At 40.2% G+C, this 15,009-nt stretch overlaps 1 protein-coding gene across 2 annotated transcripts in view; it reads right to left on the reverse strand.

Annotated features, from left to right (window-relative positions):
* cpn1 (carboxypeptidase N, polypeptide 1) overlaps window positions 1-15,009 on the reverse strand; it is a 50,695-nt gene that overhangs the window by 22,842 nt on the left and 12,844 nt on the right. For both annotated transcript variants that reach the window (XM_039776123.1, XM_039776114.1), the window contains exons 3-4: window positions 5,514-5,669; window positions 1,786-1,968 (exon numbers count right to left, since the gene is read on the reverse strand). In XM_039776123.1, the coding sequence (XP_039632057.1) occupies window positions 1,786-1,968; window positions 5,514-5,669 (339 nt within the window). The remainder of the gene's footprint in view (window positions 1-1,785; window positions 1,969-5,513; window positions 5,670-15,009) is intronic.

Genomic DNA, 15,009 nt, shown 5'->3' on the forward strand with positions numbered 1-15,009 from the left:
GAAAATGTTCAGGTGATGTGTTTTTTTATGTCTGATGTATTATAATGTTTATGTATTATTAACTTCAGAAATATATAAACAATTTTTTTCTTTAATGCTCTGCCCCTTGATGACAGGTAAGCTATGCATTGAGCCTTTAGAAGCTCAGTAATTTCAAACAAGTTTTACACTCTTTGTTATTCATGGTTCTACATGAAAGGACCATCATTATTGTACTGCTTTTTGAAATCCAAATAGAAGAGTCAAGGAGGAACAGTACACAAAAACTAGCTTCATATAAATAGACCCAAGAGAGGTTTCAATCTCACTTAACAGTACCAGTCACCACATACTAGATTATAATTTTCTTGATCTTGTGATTGCGAGGCTTTAATACTAAATCAACTATAAACAGTTAACCTCAAGAATTTTAAACAGAAAGTTTAATCTATGTTTGCCGAAAAAATTGATGAGTTTATTATTCTAATCTCTCTTCTCCAAAGCAAAACCTTTAGAAAAACAAGTGTTTCCTCAGAAGTCAAATGTTAAAATCTTTCACTCACTATAGCCTCACAGATTCTGTCACTTTGGCCATTAGGTAACTATAGTATTTGGGTGTGGCATTTCTAAGAAATACATTGAGGAACTGGTATGACGCCACCTAGGGTAAGAGGTAGCATACAACCAGCAAATTTGGTATAGTCGGGGCTATTCAGAAGGAACTGATGGAAGAAATCCAGCTAATGAACAATGGCTTACGCATAATAACATTTTGTGGTCTATGGTTAGGATGAAGTACCCAGAATACAAGGAACACAATCGGTGATGTACTCTATAGCCCATGTTTTTTAATCATAGCCAGTCCCGCACATATATTACCAGAAATCAGGCAAAACATATTGTTCACGTAAAAAACCTTTCAGCTTTTAACCTTTTAGTGTGGTGGAAAGTGAACCTTTTATGTCATTCAAGAAAGAGGTCCTCCCACTCACCATTACATAAGGGAATGAGGTTTGTCTTAATTGCAAACTGAGATTATTGGCACATACATTTTGTGCTTTTGAATTTTCGTCTATAAGTGTTGTGGACAAATAATTTTCTTTCAAGATGTATGGAGTATGTTTATTCCCTATATATATTATGCTCTTAGTTCTAAAAACAGATCACAAAATATTTTTATTCTTATCTTCATTTTCTGAGGTATTACTGCATTTTTGAACACTGAAAACTAGACTTGAATAGCCATAAAAAGCAGTGGAATCACTATGGATGCTTGGCTTTTTAAATACTATCTATCTATCTATCTATCTATCTATCTATCTATCTATCTATCTATCTATCTTAGTGTTAACAGAGTATGTTTACCCCAATGATGTTAAGTAAAAGATGGAAGTATTAACAAGTATTTAGCAGCTACAGTGAAAGCCATTTGATGTATTTAATAAGAGCCCTACAGTCAAAGGCATTTCATATGAGTTTTTATTTTAACATATTTAGATATCTTTTCTCCTTTGATTCTGTGTCAAGATAGAAATGACCTTACAGTGTAACTCTAAATGTGTCCCATGCATCATTTACTAGTAATAATGTACATGGTCTGCTATCCTGTACTACATCCTGACATCTTTCTACCCTGTAAAATACTAATTTTATAAGCAGTTATTGCCTAGTCACTTCCATGACAATAAGTATTTTTGCTGAAGCTGAGAAAACTGTAAAAACAACAAACGCAGGGCTATTGGCTAGATTTTTGTGCTGACTAGACAGGTCTGTAGCTTGTATTTTGACTGAAAAACACATTATTACCTGTTTAAATAGCAGATCATCTGGAGTAGCTGAATATCTTGCTTTATGAACACCTCTTACTCTAGAGTCCCTTAACTTATCAAATGGATAATTTGCTACCACAGCTCCACCGTGCAAGTTTGCTGACAAAACAAAATTGTAATTTTTCATCCACCTGATTACAAAGAGGGTTTCTGGCTCAACCTGAAAAATGAAAGAAGAAAAATCAAATCAAAGCAAACTCCAGCTTCAGAAGGAGGTTCACTTGTTTTTTGTTTAATGCCTTTTACTCACAGTGATTTAATGCATACACTCTATACCTTAAACACATGATCATCTAATGATGTACACTAGTTATATTTTAATTAATTTAGCTTTTCCTTAATATATCTGTACACTGTCAATAATGGTAGGGTACCTGTAGTTGAAAATTGTGGGAAAATGTCATTATACGTTATACACATCCACTGTAAGACAGTTATATTGATAATATCTAATTTTATCATCTGAATCCAAAAATTACCCAAACTTTTCTTCTAAAATTTTGTGACAATAAAAAGGTAATTACAGTACGAGTGATTTTTTTTCTTCTAAGGGAAATTTGAATTAAGCTAACAAATAGTATGAATATATCAAAATATCACAAGTATACTGAATTAACCATTGCAATAGGCACTCACAATAGGCAATCACACTGTATAGTCATTTATATATAGTAAGTACACTTGAAAAAATAAGCCATATTAATTTATTTCAGTATAACAATTAGCTAATTATGTATTTATAACCATAATAGCATTGATATTTTACACAAAATGTCACTATACCACTATACATAAAAGCTGTTGAAAACATTGTTGGGCCGATTCTAGTGAAATATATGATATTAGACTGTGATCCTTAAAATGGGTAATAGTACTCTGCTCATTACTGTAATATTTTCAGACTAGTCTTGCAACCATCAGCAAAAGTCCAGTGCTATATTTTTAGGTATAACATGCAATTACATTCAGCACAGTTTTCCACAACAGGATGAATAAATGCATCATACAGAAAATTGTATATAATTAGTCTTAGATGATCTCTATTTAAATACACAAAATATCTGCCGCTATAATTCTTAACCTGCCCACACCTGGATTGAGCAGACTGTGTAAAGCACTTCTAAACATTCCTTTCTGGTAAGTCACAAACTGAACATAACACATTTATATTTATATATTTTTGTGATGCATTTCTACAAATTGGTAGGAACTGGGTAATGCCAACCATGAGTCTAAAAGAAAGGCAACCCAGCAGGTGGTAAGGTGGTCTAAAGTGGTCACCACATATACCCTGAAGCCAAGAGTAATGGGACCATGGTGTCATTTTAAAAAGAAAAAAATGATGAAAAATCTTGAATTTCCATTACATGATAGGGAGGAATTATAGGAAGTTACACACCCCATGATCTTTACATACCCCAGATTACTCAGAGGGCACCAAGCTACTACAAAGGTTGTGAGGAACAAAAAGGAAACTGTAATCATTTCCCCCATCTGTAAGAAGGGAACACAGTGGAAATTGTGTGTTTGCTGATGCAGAAATGAAGAGAGCCTGCCCCTTTAAAAAAATATGATGGCAAAGGAACACAAAGAGACCCGGGCTGCCAGATGGGGAACTACAACTCAGATATAGGACTTACTGGAAATCATTCCTGAGCCCTGTGACAGTGCAGGTTGGAATCATGCTCCCACTTCGTCTTTGGGAGCCTCTTGAACCCGACACTGTCGTTAGTCATGACCAGATGAGCTTGTCAGAAGAGGACAAACACATACTAACCAATGGATAGGTGCAAAAGTACGCTAGTGCTTTTATTAAAATCACTCCAAAACCAAAACAGTGAGCAAAAGTGCAGTGCTTTCAAATGTCAATAAATAATCCATAAAAGTGAAAGTAGAGGTTAAACTCTTAATAAATAAATGCATTCAAAGGTTAAAACACAGGCAGAAAACTTTTTAAAAAGCAAGTTTTCTGTGCATCCCTTTAAAATCGACATCTCCTCTGCTCACCCTGTACAGTGCCTTTCAGCATAGGAGTAGCCCAGCTAACAGACACAGCCAACCTTTCACAGGTGCAGGTCCCGGTCGTTCCATGGCTACAGCAAAGCTCCCACTCCAAACCTCAAATGCCATGGCACGCACACTGAAGCTTCCAATCTGAACCTCTGACTCCTGCTGCCTTCCTGGACTTCTGCAGAAAGCCACCTGCACCAACTGGTTACTCCAGCTCATTGAGTCCCTCAGCTGGCGCGATCCTCTACAGAAGTCCCCTGGGCATTGGCCACATGTTCCCTTCAGAGGCTCTCCACATAGCTGCCTGCTTCTGCTCCTGCTCTTGAGCTCGCTCGCTAACCTTCATTCTATTTTTGTCTCTGTCTTTTTTTCCCCGATTCCTTGTACTCCCCTTTTAAGTGGTTGAAGGTATGATCACCTGATTGCTGCACCAGACTGATAATGAGACAATCAGACTGCTTGCATGTGCCGGCAAGGCAAGGCAATGCACAGCAAAACCCTTGAAACACTGAATTAAGCAAGTTTCAAAATGCTATGATATTCATATATGTAACATTTTGAAAATGACCAGAATATTGGTTTAAAATTCTAAACTGCCATGAAAATCCATTCTTTTTCCAAACTTGCCTATCCTAAGCAGGGTAACAGGGAAGCAGGAGCCTATTCCAGCTAGTATCAGGCACAAGGCAGGAACAATCCCTGGACAGGACGCCAGTCTACTGCAGGATAAATACACTAATACAAAAAAAAATTAGGGCCAATTCAGCTAATACCAATTCACCTAACATGCACGTCTTATTTCCATAATGTAATTACTTTATTTTGAAATGTCAGTAAGCATTACCATTGGTTGCTTATATTAAAATGATACACAACCATTGGAGAAAAAAAAAGAAAAAGGCATAGTTTAAGATAACAGAAACAATTCCAATCCTGTTGGAATAACAAAGGTGCAAGCATGAACTACTAAGATAAAGTCACCAACAGGGGACCTTTAATTCTGCCCTCCTAACCCATTTTGCAGTAGGCAGTGAAGGATGCATGTACAATTTGTAATGCGATCAAAGGTCGGCAGCAAACTGGCATAGTATGATCTTGAGAAGCTATGCTGAAATGTGTGAGAAGAAAAAAATGGGCTAAACAACTCAGATCACCCTGGATTTTGCATTATTGTTATATCAAATTAACACACAACATCCATTTATGGGTGAGCAGATTATATTGATTAGATAGATAGATAGATAGATAGAACTTTATTTGTCCCCAGGTTGAAGCCTAATTATCGATTAGTAAATTATGATTTAACACAAGTTTACCCTCTGAAGAGCATTGTATAGTGTTGTATAACATGTAGACACACAAATACTGATGTGACATTCTCCAAGTGACACTGCTAATGCACTTCAGTACTCAAGAGCAGTCTTTGTGAAGCATGCATGCTACTTTAGAATCTATTCAGGAAGGTACCCCAAGATTAATGCCTAACACATTAGTAATACAACCATAAATACAGTATACAGGTACTATACATAAATACATTTTCACTTGTGAGAAAAAAGATATGTTAATCAAATCATGGATATAACAAAATAAAAAAACACCTTACATAGGTTTCTCCTAGTTTACCACAATCATAATTATGGTATTCTACAAAAAGCAAACTATTTCCTTTGTCTTGAAAAGTGAAAAATGTACCTGCTGTTGCCAGTTATCAGGCAATGGTAGGTGATGGTTTTGGTGGCCACTTTTCTCATTGTAATACATCAAAGAGTTGAGGTCGGGAAAGTTTCGATTTAAATCAATATCTCTGGAGTTGGACCTGCCTGTGAGGTAGCCATTTGCTTCAGGACCCTGTAGCCAATTTAGAGACAATATAAAAAAATCAAGTCATTACAATCTAAACCTTTTTTGTTTTCTATTTTAATAAAAACTAACATTTTCAGAAGACACCACACAATGACATTTCATTTAAGATGTTCTACTCTACTTCAACTATAAGTTTGGGATATAGAAAAACGTATAAAGCAAATTAAAAAGTGGAGAATCTAAAGACACAAAATAGGTATATATACCTATACAATGGACGTTCAAAAAGTTCCTGCTTTTTTTGTATTTTCGTTGGAAACAGTGAAGGCAGGATGAGTAGTAATTGGGCATTCAAAAGTCAGTAAGACACTGGGAAAATTGCATCACAAATGAAGGTGACTATGTAGAAAAGTGATGGAATTTGTTTTTGAAATTCTTAATAAACAGAGTTAAAAAAGTTTGGAAACTTTTTTAACGTCCCTTGTGTGTATATTTATATATATATATCTTGTCACACTTGGGTCACAGATTTGCACAGAGACACAGGAGGTCGTAGAAACAAGAAGGATTTTTATTCAAACACCGCAAACACATGAGCTTAAACGTGCTCCATGACAAGTCAGAGATGACAGTTCCGCTAGGAGCAGAGAGAGATAAAAGCAAACAATCAATTCCAAAACTGACAGGCGCTGTGCAAGGCTTATAAGTTGGCGGAGTACCGTGCAAGGCTTGTATTACGCGTTACATGGATAAGGAGCAATGTGAGGGTAGTCAGTGTTTCAGGGTTTGTGGTTTTCCCAGGAGCATCTGTATCTATTTGGGGTGGGATCAGCCCTCCAGCTCACACCCTCCCCCTCAGCTTTATTCACATTCCTGTGAATCAAGCGACTTTCTGTACCAAGTTCATGTAGTCGGGATAATACGTCGCCGTTGGCGTGTTCAGAACCTGGTCGGTGCTTTACTGTGAAACTGTAAGGTTGTAAACCCAGAAACCATCTCATTAGACGAGAGTTTGTATCTTTCTGTCGGTACAACCACTGAAGTGGAGCATGATCAGTTACCAAAGTGAAGTTTCGTCCCCACAAGTAATAGCGAAGCGCTTCCACAGCCCACCTAATTGCCAAGCATTCTTTCTCAATTGTAGAATAATTACGTTCCCTAGGAAGTAATTTCCTACTCAAATATGTGATTGGATGTTCTTCTCCATCAAAAATTTGTGACAGGACTGTGCCCACACCAAATGCACTTGCGTCTGTTTGCAAGATAAAATCTTTTGTGAAATCCGGGTTCCTTAGAACCGGGTAAGAAGACAATGCTTTTTTTAAATCATTGAAAGAACGTTCGCAATTTTCTGTCCACAAGATAGGTCGTTTTTTCTGCCTCTAGTAAGTTCTGTAAGAGGAGCAGCTCTATGTGCAAAATTTGGAATGAATTTTCTGTAGTAACCAGCGAGCCCCAGAAAGCGCGTACTTGTTTCTGTGTCTCAGGTCTCGGGTAAACAAGCATTTCTTCTATTTTCCTTAACTGTGGCCTAAGTAAACCCTTGCCCATAGAATAGCCTAAGTAATGAGTCTCGGACATGCCTAGTTTACATTTCTTAGGGTTAGCAGTAAGGCCAGCCTGTCTCAAGCTTTCAAGAACGGCTTGAAGCCGCTCTAAGTGTGTTTTCCAATCATTGCTAAAAATCACGACATCGTCAAGGTATGCCCCGGAATATTCAGAATGAGGACATAGGATCTGATCCATCATACGCTGAAAAGTTAGAGGTGCCCCGTGAAGACCAAACGGGAGTCTTGTAAATTCATAGAGTCCGTCAGGAGTCGCAAATGCCGTTTTCTCACAACTGCTAGCCTCTAAAGGCACCTGCCAATAGCCTTTCGTGAGATCTAGTGTGGAGATATAGCTCGCCTGACCCAGTTTTTCCAACAGTTCATCGACACGGGGCATGGGATAAGCATCGAATTTAGAGACCTTATTCAAGCGTCTGAAATCGATACAGAACCGAACCGAACCGTCTTGCTTTGGGACTAATACGACTGGGCTGCACCAGTCACTTCTACTTTCACGAATTACACCCAGTGTCAGCATCTTTTTTACCTCTTCACACAATATTTCGCGCTTCCGGTATCCGAATGGCGCATCTGTCTGCGAACATCAGGTTCAGTGGTAATTTTATGTTTTGTAATGTTAGTCTTGCCTGGTAAATCTGAAAAGACATCAGTGTTCCGTTCTATCAAAGATAACAGTTCTGTCTTTTGCGTGTCAGTAAGATCGTTACCAATGGTAACATCGGTCTGAGAAACAGCAGCCAAGGAAGTGTTAACCTCTTGTCGGTCGTGCCATTCCTTCAAGAGGTTAATGTGTAAAATCTGGAATGGTTTGCGCCGGCCTGGTATTCTAACCTTGTAATTTACAGGACTCATACGCTCCTCAATAATGGCGGGGCCCTGCCATTTAGCTAAGAATTTGTGTGGATCCGAGGGAACCAGTACCAAAACACGATCGCCAGGTTTGAACTCATGTAGCTTGCTGCGCCTATCGTAAAGACGCTTCTGAGTTTCCTGTTCTCGTTGTTGGTGTTCCACAGCAATAGAGGAAAGCATAGAAATTCTGTCTTGCTACGAAATTAGTCGATCTGCAAAGCTTCGACCTTGAGCTGCTCTCTCATTTCCTATCCATTCCTCACGTACCACATCCAGGATGCCTCGCGGCCGCCTGCCGAATAACAACTCGAAGGGACTCAAGCCAGTGGACGCCTGTGGTGATTCTCGCACGCGTACAAAACAAAAGGTAGGACAGTGTTCCATGTTGTGGGATCATTATGAGCAACTCGCCTGATCATCTGTTTCAATGTTTTGTTAAATCGCTCAGTTAAACCATTCGTTTGAGGATGGTAAACAGTAGTACTCAGTTTCTTAATAGCAAAGCTGTCACACAATTGTTTCATCACGCGAGAAGTGAAAGGTGTGCCTTGATCAGTTAAGATTTCTCTAGGGATACCAATACGAGTAAAAGTATCACATAGTGCTTTGGCTAGCAGTGTGTGTGTGGGACTTGTGTCTTGGGGGACTTTGTCTTTATTAAAAGTGTATGTTTTAAGAACTGCCGGTGTCAGTCTGTTTGTGTCCGGGCTGAAGGTCTCACAATACACACACACACATATATATATATATATATATCGATCCATCCATCCATTCATCCTCTTCTGCTTATCTGAGGTCGGGTTGCGGGGGCAGCAGCTTGAGCAGAGATCCTCAGACTTCCCTCTCTCCAGCCACTTCTTCTAGCTCTTCCGTGGGAATCCCAAGGCGTTCCCAGGCCAGCCGGGAGACATAGTCTCTCCAGCGTGTCCTGGGTCTTCACCGGGGCCTCCTCCCGGTTGGACGTGCCTGGAACACCTCACCAGGGAGGCGTCCAGGAGGCATCGATACGGAGGAGCAGCTGCTCTACTCTGAGCCCCTCCCAGATGACTGAGCTCCTCACCCTATCTTTAAGGTAAAGTCTAGACACCCTGCGAAGGAAACTCATTTCAGCTGCTTGTATTCGCGATCTCGTTCTTTCAGTCACTACCCATAGCTCATGACCATAGGTGAGGGTAGGAACATAGATCGACTAGAATATTGAGAGCTTTGCCTTATGGCTCAGCTCCTTTTTCACCACGACAGACCGATGCAGAGCCTGCATTACTGTAGCCGCCACACCGATCTGCCTGTCACTCTCATGCTCCATTCTTCCCTCACTTGTGAACAAGACCCCGAGATACTTGAACTCCTCCACTTGGGGCAGGATCTCGCTCCCAACCCTGAGAGGGCACTCCACCCTTTTCTGGCTGAGGACCATGGTCTCAGATTTGGAGGTGCTGATTCCCATCCCAGCCACTTCACACTCAGCTGCGAACCGATTCAGAGAGAGCTGAAGATCACAGCCTGATGAAGCAAACAGGACAACATTATTTGCAAAAAGCAGTGACCCAATCCTGAGTCCACCAAACCTGACCCCCTCAACACCCAGGCTGCGCCTTGAAATTCTGTCCATAAAAGTTATGAACAGGATCGGTGACAAAGGGCAGCCCTGGTGGAGTCCAACTCTCACTGGAAACGGGTTCGACTTACTGCCGGCAATGCGGACCAAGCTCTGACACCGGTTGTACAGGGACCAAACAGTCCTTATCAGGGGGTCCGGCACCCCATACTCCCGGAGCTAACAGGATTCCCAGAGAGACACGGTTGAACGCCTTTTCCAAGTCAACAAAACACGTGTAGACAGACTGGTTGGGCAAACTCCCATGCACCCTCCAGGACCCTGCTAAGGGTGTAGAGCTGGTCCACTGTTCCGCGACCAGGACGAAGACCACACTGTTCCTCCTGAATCTGAGGTTCGACTATCTGACGGACCCTCCTCTCCAGAACCCCTGAATAGACTTATCCAGGGAGGCTGAGGAGTGTGATCCCTCTGTAGTTGGAACACACCCTCCGGTCCCCCTTCTTAAAGACGGGGACCACCACCCCGGTCAGTCAATCCAGAGGCACTATCCTCAATGTCCATGTGATGTTGCAGAGATGTGTCAACCAAGACAATCCTACAACATCCAGAGCCTTGAGGGACTCCGGGCGTATCTCATCCACCCCCGGGGCCCTGCCACCAAGGAGTTTTTTGACCACCTCGGTGACCTTAGTCCCAAAGATGGGGGAGCCCACCTCCGAGTCCCCAGGCTCTGCTTCCTCATTGGAAGGCATGTTAGTTGGATTGAGGAGGTCTTCGACGTACTCCCCCCACCGACCCACAACGTCCCGAGTCGAGGTGAGCAGTGCACCATCCCCACCATATACAGTGTTGACACTGCACTGCTTTCCCCTTCTGAGACGCCGGACGGTGGACCAGAATCTTCTCAAAGCCGTCCGAATGTCGTTCTCCATGGCCTTCCCAAACTCCTCCTATGCCCGAGTTTTTGCCTCAGCAACCACCGAACCCACATTCTGCTTGGCCTGCCGATACATATTAGCTGCCTCCAGAGACCAACAGGACAAAAGGGTCCGGTAGGACTCCTTCATCAACTTGACGGCATTCCTCACCACCGGTGTCCACCAACGGGTTGGGGGATTGCTGCCACGACAGGCACCAACCACCTTACTGCCACAGATCCAGTCAGCTGCTTCAACAAAAGAGGCACGGAACATGGCCCATTCGGACTCAATGTCCCCCACCTCCCTCGGGACGTGGTCGAAGTTCTGCCGGAAGTGTGAGTTGACGCTACTTCTGACAGGGGACTCTGCCAGATGTTCCCAGCAGACCCTCACAACACGTTTGGGCCTACCAGGCCTGACTGGCATCCTCCCTCACCATCGAAGCCTACTCACCACCAGGTGGTGATCAGTTGACATCTCTGTCCTTCTCTTCACCCGTGTCCAAGACATGTGGCTGCAAGTCCGACGACACAACCACAAAGTCGATCATCGAACTGAGGCCTAGGGTGTCCTGGTGCCAAGTGCACATATGAACACCCCTATGCTTGAACATGGTGTTCGTTATGTACAATCCGTGACGAGCACAGAAGTCCAATAACAAAACACCACTCAGGTTCAGATCGGGGGTTGGGGGGGGTATGGGGGGCATTCCTTCCAATCACGCCATTCCAGGTCTCAGTGCCATTGCCCATGTTAGCATTGAAGTCTCCCAGCAGTACAAGGGAGTTCCCAGAAGGTATGCCATCTAGGCTCCTTCCCCTTCAGAGAGGTGACATTCCACGTCCCAAGAGCCAGCTTCTGTTGCTGAGGAGCAGACCGCCAAGGTCAATGCCTACGGCCACCACCCAAATCACACTGCATCCGACCTCCTTGGCCTCTCCCATAGGTGGTGAGCCCATGGGAAGGGGATATATATACACATCAAAAAACAATCATGTAAAAAACAAAGTTATAATTATCATAAAAATGACATATATGGATGTTAAGGGCAAAATCATATAGTGATAAACAAATAAATGCAATGCCCTTATGCCTTAAGAATTTATAATTGTGGTCCAACTGCTATCTGCTGAATTTAGTAAATATATCTCAATATGCTTATATAATGAGTTTAACCATATAAGAAATTTAGTCATTTCTGAATAGCACACCCAATTTTAAGAACTACAAGGACACCAATAACAGCAATGAACTGGAGCTGATTACAGCTATTTTGTTTCTCTCTAAAGGAGCCAACTGGAGGCTTCTATGTTATTTTGTCTCTTTCAGTAATTGAGTCCCAAGTAAGCAATTGCCAGCTTTGTGCTCCATGAGAATAGGACCCTCTTGATGTTCATTACATGATGCATATAATTAGTCTCAGATGGCACCAGAATGTTCACCGTTATCACTGAAGTAGGCAATTCATTTAAGGGGAAAAAGCATCAAAATAAAGAAGTACTCAAGACTTTGGCATCTGCTACAGATACATACAATTATAAGATGTCTGGTGAGCAGAATAAATATGAATTTCTGCCAGTGACTGCCAAGCCTGGAACTACTTATCTAGACTTAATCTTCAGATTTTTTAAACCATTATATAATAAAATATACAGTAAATGCATTAGCAAAGTAATAAATAAACTGAATGTCATTATCTGCTTTATTACATATTGTAGTTTAAACTGTAGAATTACTGGATTGTCTGCTTTATTAGATAATGCAGTTTACTATATGGAAATTAGATTTTTTTTTATATTAGGAAATGTGATGAAACAAAGTACCTTTAAATTAGTATGCATCGATGGCTTCTTAACTAGACAGAAATGTAAAAGCTCAAGTAATGGCACGTATTTGAAGCAGAGTGTTAAATCTTTATAGAGTGACGGTCTCAGCTAAAACAATTTTGACAAAGAAAAAAGTACCCCATGCCAGTAAATACACTTTGAAGTTTGTAGTTGAAACTCAGTATACTACATTTTTGTGTATTTTCCTCATCCTGGTTTATAAAAGAATGCAAGTAGCCTAGTGTAAAAAGGCTTTAATAAAAAGATGTGCAGGTATAGGCTGTATACTTCTGCTGCAAATGTAAACATATTGAGGGGCTACAATTATTCCTGACTCTTGATCCATAAAACTGAAATGAAGCCTGATTATAGACACTATCATTTACAAATTTCCATTATCCATAGTTTTCTATTTTGTGTTCCACTAGCAATCACAGGGTAACTGAACCCAAGACAATGACAATTTATTGACTATCCTAAGATGATCTTTGAAAATATAATTAAAAAGTATACAAAATATAATCAAATAATAGCAATTACACTCAAGTCCAATTTATGGCAAGGTTCACTATTTGTGGAGTATGCATGTTCTCCCTTTTTTGATACAGGTATCTTTATGGTATCCTATTTCAATAAACTTCCCTAAAATGTACCACATATGGATTTGGCATCATTAAATCACTTAAGTGTGGAACTTTCCATTACTTTGCACTGTCATGAACAGGAAGTGGATATCAGGTTGTCTTCTGCACAAATGCAAATGTTTTAAGTTGCTTCAGACAGAAATTGTATAATGTAATTTTATATTCTGAATAATAATAAACATATTTTGCAGTAATATATTTTGACATCCTTTCCATAAATTAAATACCACACTTAAATCTTAATCAGCTTCATATGCTCTGGATTGATGACTAATAGTATAATGAAAAATGCTCCTTGGGAATAAGAGAGAGGGGGATTAGACTTCACTTAGTTTGGCAGGTTTTTGCTACTGTAATTTTTTTTAAATAGAATAAGCGTATATGCTGTATTTTTCCTTGACTTCAACCATTTAATACTAGAACAATAAAATCTTTGATTAAGTAATGTTTCACATTATTAACATGTCCTGTATGTTTTTTATTTCTACTTTAGCTTATTTGTGAACAACCCAAAATAAACACCTTTAAATGCAAAGTAATTAACAGAAAGCCCTAATGGTTTCATAATAACCCCCAATGGTGTAGTCTTACAAACATTAAGCATAGGAAACAAATTATGAAGCTAATGTTAGCCCGTGAATCTCTGACAACAGACGCAGAGGAACCTTAACAGATACTACATGTTTGAAGCACTTGAAGTTATATTTTTAAACATGATGATGCAACATAGTTACTTAAGTCTTATTAAGAAAATGTATTTTATTTGATCTTGTAAAGAATAAATATTTTTAATCAAAACTGATCTTCCCTATTTCTGTTCTCAGAACAGCAAAGTTAATTCTGTTTCCTTTTGGTGTTCCCTTCCTATTTTTTTCCATTAATAAAATGAACATTATTGCCTGTTTTAATTGTGTTATTACCATGCTCCCCATCCCCCACTTTGCCATATACTGATGTGATGTTAGTTCTTTTCTCTGCTGTTTTCTCTGTAATGCAAAAAGACCCTCTGTTAGGCTTTAATTTGGGACAGATTGGACACCAGGGTGTTCTTACTTAATTTTAAATGTTACCATTGGGTGAACATCCTCTGTCCAATCTAAAATTGGATTGTCCTTCCCTCTAACCGACCCTCCTGGCTCTGTATTAAACCTAGTAAGGCTAGCTTCTCTCTCTCTGTTCTCTCCTTCACTAATTTAAAACTGAAATCAACATCCTCAGCTTTGGTCTTTTGATCCTAGAACATGGTTTGATAGACACCTGAAATCTAATTAGAGTATACATTCCCGTATTTCAGTATTTTATAATGAGACCTGTCAAGCTGATAAAAGCATCATTTCCTTTCTGGGCCCATCAAGATATCAACAAGCTTGGAGGTGTTTTTAAAAATATGAAATTGGGGTTGTCCCAATCACTGTAATGCAGGTTCCTTATTACACCCTATTCTCTTTCTTTCTTTCATTGACAAAAATGATTGATAGCAACATTCTAAGTGTTCTAAAGATCAATGGTGGTATAAGTGCTCCATTATAGAGTCGGTCGGGAGATTAGACAGGGCTGTTCTTTGTCTGGGATGTTGCTTTCCCTGGCTATTGACCCCTTGTTAAAGAAATTAAGAAGAGAAGTGGGGGAATTACCTGTTCCTGTGTGCATGTTCGGACAGAGGCATATGCAGATGACACCATGGTGCTCACTGAAAACCAAACAGATGGTTTCTGTTTTGGAAAATTTTCAGACGCTGTCATCAGCAAGGGTAAATTGGAACAAGAGTTCAGTAGTATTGATGGGGAAATGGACAGAGTTACCATCTAAATTGCCTCCAGGACTCCAATGGATAAAAACAAACCTGAAATATCTAGGCATTTACCTTAGGCTTTTGAAGAAGAGAACTGGGAAGAACGCTGAACAAAGTGAAAAGTTGCTTGAAAGGTTGGCAATGTCTTTTACCACAGCTCTCATACTGAGGAAGAGATCTGAGCATTAATAACTTAGTAGCTTCAGCTATATGTCATAA

Source organism: Polypterus senegalus, chromosome 1 (genome assembly GCF_016835505.1).
Source record: "Polypterus senegalus isolate Bchr_013 chromosome 1, ASM1683550v1, whole genome shotgun sequence".
NCBI classification, from domain to species: domain Eukaryota; kingdom Metazoa; phylum Chordata; class Cladistia; order Polypteriformes; family Polypteridae; genus Polypterus; species Polypterus senegalus.